The sequence below is a fragment of the Temnothorax curvispinosus genome, unplaced genomic scaffold (genome assembly GCF_003070985.1).
Source record: "Temnothorax curvispinosus isolate PA1 unplaced genomic scaffold, ASM307098v1 QBEX01004768.1, whole genome shotgun sequence".
Classification (NCBI taxonomy): domain Eukaryota; kingdom Metazoa; phylum Arthropoda; class Insecta; order Hymenoptera; family Formicidae; genus Temnothorax; species Temnothorax curvispinosus.
The window spans coordinates 406,937-412,411 of record NW_020214548.1 but is presented as its reverse complement, the minus strand read 5'-3'; the positions used below and the strand labels follow the sequence as shown (position 1 = coordinate 412,411).

Sequence of the window (5,475 nt, the reverse complement as noted above, 5' to 3'; positions counted from 1 at the left end):
GACGGTCCCTTATATTGTTTTGAGTTATGCCCTGTCGGCGCTTTTCTGCCGGGTTCGACGGTCCCCCGAATGAGGTCGGTCAGTGACCGAGCGCATTCGCAATTTCGCTGTACTCCGCGGTTCCGCGGTTGTCGAAATGCGTTGTCGCACATTCTTATGCATCTCGCAATATTGACGCGGAAGCTTGATGAACTTCCGCGGTTCCGCGAATGTCGAAATGCGTTGTCGCACATTCTTATGCATATCGCAATAGTTCGATTGACGCGGAAGCTTGATGAACTTCCGCGTCCGCGTCGGCGCAAATTGAGGAGTCTTTCGAAAGACAATTTCCTCGAAGTCTTTCGAAAGACTATTCTATAATTTTATTATAAGTAATTTAATAATTACTCGTTGTAATTTTAGATTACAACAATAAGTTGCCTGAGGAAATAAGAAACATTGATAATAATGTAAGAGAATTTAAAAGAAGATTGAAAGAAAAATGGATTTAAGTAAAGTGTATTGTGTGTATTGTATGATAGCTAAAAGTTAATAAATGTATTCATTTATTCATTTATTCATTTATTCATTCTCTCTCTCTCTCTCTCTCTCTAAAATGCTATAAATTGAAAAATATTACTTTTTTATCGACTGAAGTTTAATTCTGTTGTATACAATTTGAGATTCACTCAATTATTTCCTAAAAAATTGGAAAAATTTTGTAACAGATTTCCAAAAAGATACCGGTTCCCAAAAAGATCAGTAACGAAAAACAATACAATTTATAGCATTTCCCGGGAAATTCTACCCCTGTTTTATATACAATTCTTTAAAATTCGATCAATTATTTCCCGAAAAATTTGAAAAACTTCTGATACCGATTCCCAAAAAGATCGGTAACAAAAAATTATGTACTTTATAGCACTCCCCGGGAAATTCTACACCTACTTTGTATGTACAATTTTTTCAGATTCGATCATTCTGAACCGGTTTCCAAAAAAATCGGTAACAAAAAAATAGTGTACACTTTATAGCACTCCCCGGGAAATTCTATCCCTACTTCATAATTCTTTGAGATACAATCAATTATTTCCCAAAAAATTGGAAAAATTAAAAAAACCGGTTTTCAAAAAGATTGGTAACAAAAACTATACACATCATAGCGCTCCCCATAAAAAAAAATATATATATATATATGTATATATATATACACACATATATTTATTATACCCTTACTTCATATACAATTCTTTAAAATTCGGTCAATAAATTTTCGAAAAATTAAAAAAATTTCGGTACCGGCTTCCAAAAAGATCGGTAACGAAAAATTATACACTTTATAGCACTCCCCGAAAAATTCTACCTCTGTTTGATCTATAATTCTTTGAAATTCGGTCAATTATTTCCCGAAAAATTAGAAAAATTAAAAAAACCGGTTTCCAGAAAATCGGTAACAGAAAACTATACACATAGCATTTCTCGGAAAATTCTACCCCTATTTCATATAATTTTGGTAAAAATTCGGTTCAGGAGTTTGGGCTAGGCGTTGATGAGTCTATAGGCTTGTTCGCGTTGCTTGAAATCCCCAAACATTTTTTGCTTCCTCATAGAGAAAGTTGTTTTCGTTAAAAAAAAAAATTTTTTTGTTTTTCTGAATGTGTTCAGAATGTTCTAAAACGTCGAAAAATTGCAATTTTAACCCTAGAATCCATGACTGGGGTCGATTTCGACCCCTGCCGAACTTTGAACTACGCTCCTGAGCTAGCGAGTGACATTATCGACTCAGGACCTGAACCATAATTCATTTCAACTTTCTAAAAGTAGGGTTATGTCGGGCGCAGCGTTAGTTGTTCGCTAGCAGTGAAGTAGCACAGTCGCAAAGCGGGCGTGGGGTCGATATCGACCCCAGTCGTGACTTGCCGTTTGAGTTTCGTCACGGTAAGCTAATTTTATTTTTTTGCTAGAATCAATATATATCATGTATTATTACGTAATCTGAGCATAAATAGTCATAAATATTATTTAAGACGAAATATCACACAATTTAGTCGGTAAAAATCCCGTTGCCTATAGAAGATTGACATTTCGCAGAAAATGGCTGGGCGATATAATGTTTCATTTTTTTCATATTTTTTACTATTTTGTATCAAATAAAAATGAAATAATACTTAAAATACAATTTTTTATGGTTTTTTCATCGACTTTTTCCGTATTTCAACTTTGCGAATTTCTTCATCTTTATAGTCCCAAATAAATATACTTTTTGAACAGAACATAGCGATGACAATTTTTTTCTAATAGTCTAATGTGTCCTCTTTAAAACCCCGTTTGAATTTTTAAAATCGGTTGATTACAAAAAAAGATACAAATTTTTGTTTAAAAAAAGAGGTTTTTGCTGATTTTCTGCGTTTTTCAGTCTTTAAATGGATTTTTCACTAACTAAACTTGAGTAAAATTAAATTTACCGTATACCATTCTCTTCGTTATTAAAAAACGAAGAAATTCATGTAGGTTTAAAGGCCCTTTATTTCTGTAGGACCGGTTTTACGATCAAATAAAGCGTGGGGTCGATATTGCCCCCAGTCATGGATTAGAAGGTCAAAAAAATGAGTCATGGATTCTAGGGTTAAAAAATGGCTGTATATATAATGTGTATGTGTGTATGTGTGTGTATGTGCCTTTACCGAAATTTCTATAACTCCAGAACTAATCAACCAAATCTTAACGAATTATATATGAAATAAGGGTAGAAAAAACTGAAGAATATAATAGAATTAATAAAAATTGCTAATAATCAAGGAGTTCTTTTTTAATAAAATTTTGAATTTTTGCAGAAATGTTTGTTTATGCTTTAAATTTGGAGATATCGATCTATTTCTAATTTTATCATATTTTTCAGTCTTTTCTACCCTTATTTCATATGTAATTCTTTAAGATTTGGTTGATTAGACTCAGCTTTATACGCGATCAAAGGTCCCTAATTTTTAGAAAAATGTCTGTAATAACTTTAACTTCTGTAAATTTTAAGATATCGGTCTATTTTTAATTTTGTTATATTCTTCAGTCTTCTCTATTTTTATTTTATATAATTCTTTAAGGTATTCATAGTCAGGTCTTATATTCAAGATCGTCTTAAGTATAGTCATCAGCCAATCAGAGGGCTGTATTAGCATCTTAAGACGTCACTTCCTCTATGAAGAAGCCAAGTGCAAATTTTTTGCACTTGAAATGAGATAAATATATATTCGGCCGTTGGAGAGAGAGAAAGCGAAGATGCTGAGTGCAAAAAGTGCAAGCAACGCGAACAGACCCATTGAGTCAGTCAGTTAGTCAGTCAGGACATCTTCCTTTATATATATCTAGTTCATCACTCCACAGCCTTTTCCACTTCTCTACCCCGTCATTATCTAAATCCTTAAACCATACACTTGCTCTCTGACATTTCTCTACAATGTTCCATACAGTCATTGCCGCACAAAATACATTTTTTACAATCTTCTTCTAACCAATATTTGTTTGCTTCTTCCAAATTTTCGCATCTCAGTTTTACTAAAGCTCTCACGTCATCACCTATCCTTACCCTTTTTAAATTATCCTTTTTTAAATATTCCGGATCTCTATCTAGCTTATCTAACACTCTATATCTTTTATTATACCTACTCTAGGATTTTATTTTCTTCCCATTGTCTCTGATTATCCCTTTCCCTACTTATTATTTCATTCTCTAAATTCGCTCCCTCTCTTCTCAGTTCCTCCAGTATGCCTATTCCCCATCCATTCCTGTTGTAATATCTTTCTCTCTCAATACTATACCTATCTTTCCCCCCATAAGCTTCCTTTTCCTTCCAACAGTGCCTTACAATATCTCCTCCCATACCTTTTAAAATTCTTTCTTCATATCTTATTGCCCTTATGCCCCATCGCACCTTTAATTTAACCATACCTATTTCCCTTGATATCACATACCTTGGTGTACAAAATTCTATAGCAAATATCTAACGAATATAGTCCATCATTATTTTTTCCAACTCTACCTTCTCTTCCCATCCCCAAATTTCTACCCCATAAGCCATAACGCTCTGCACCAAATATTTAAACATTATCCACCTTCTTAAGAAATCCTTCCTACATATTCTTTCCCCTAGTCCCCAGACTTTTCTAACCGCCATCCTACCTTTTTTCATCAATTCTCTAATGTGAGCCTTATAGTTACCATTCTTGTTAAACGTAAATCCTAAATATTTAAAAGTCTGTACCTTTTCTATATATTTTTTATTACTTCAGCTAAATCCGCTGTATACAGATTGAACAGAAGTGGACTCATTACGGATCCCTGTGTTACTCCTTTTGATGTCTGGAACTCCTCCGTATATCCATGACTGGTCCTCACCACAACTTCCGTTTCCTCGTAAATTATTTCCAATCTTCTTATCAGTTGTTCTTTTATTCCCTTTTCTCGTAGAATCTTCCACAGAATTTCCCTATCCACATTATCAAATGCAGCCTTGAGATCTGCAAATAACGCGTACACCTTTTCCACTTTATCTCCTTTTCTTCTTTCCTTTTGAATCAAATGGTTCAGCACGAATATGTTATTTATCGTTGACCTTCCTTTTCTAAAGCCCGTCTGATTCTCCGGAACCATCCCCTTCTCTTCAGACTCCATCTCTAACCTGCTCCTTAGTACCTCCGCATAAACTTTGTACGCCGTACATAATAGCGAGATACCTCTATAATTACCCTCCTCTCTTGATCTCCTCTCTTGTATAATGGCACTATTATGTTTTTCTTCCAATCCGAGGATATCCTTCCTTCTCTCCATATTTGTCTCATCAAATCCATCAGCCTATTCCATAAAATCCCACTCGCATATTTCCACGCCTCCATTGGGATCCCGTCTACTCCTGCCTTTTTATCTTTATTCAACGCCATTTTGATCTCCATTTCTGTAATTTCGTCCTCCTCTTCCCCCTTTTCTTCTTGTTGCCTTGTGCTCTTCCTGCTCTCATCCTCCTTGTCCACTTTTGTCTCTTTTAGTAATTCCATGAAGTGCCTTCTCCATTCATTCTTGTCTATATTATTTTCCATCCATACCTTTTTGTTCCTTTTCTTATTTATGAATTTCCAAACTTCTGCTTCCTTCCTTAATTTCCTTAACTCTTCTTCTTCCTTCCGTCTCTTCTCCTCTTGTTTCTTTAACTGCAGATCCCCCAGCTTTCCTTTCTCTTCTATGTACCTGTCCCTGCCTATTTTGCCGTTTCTCCACCTCCTGTACATCATATGCACCTCCCTCTTCTTTCTAGTACAGCTCCTTTCTCACCAGTCCTTATGTCCTAGTTTCTTCTTCTTGATTCTCCCTTTTTTTAACCATTGCTCCATGTACAATTTGCTTAATCCTTTGCCATTTCTCCTCCATTGAACTACATACTTGTCCTTCTTCTTTGCATAACTCCTCCGTCGTCTCTTTATACTTCTGTATAGCATCCTTATCCCACT

At 35.0% G+C, this 5,475-nt stretch overlaps 1 protein-coding gene across 1 annotated transcript; it reads right to left on the bottom strand.

Annotated features, from left to right (window-relative positions):
- Positions 1-3,974: 3,974 nt before the first annotated feature.
- LOC112453920 (golgin subfamily A member 6-like protein 22) lies at positions 3,975-5,256 on the bottom strand. Its single transcript, XM_025014952.1, has 3 exons — positions 4,882-5,256; positions 4,259-4,825; positions 3,975-4,058 (listed from the first exon to the last, which is right to left on the bottom strand). The coding sequence occupies exons 1-3, from the start codon at positions 5,254-5,256 to the stop codon at positions 3,975-3,977; spliced, it is 1,026 nt and encodes a 341-aa protein (XP_024870720.1).
- Positions 5,257-5,475: the final 219 nt, after the last annotated feature.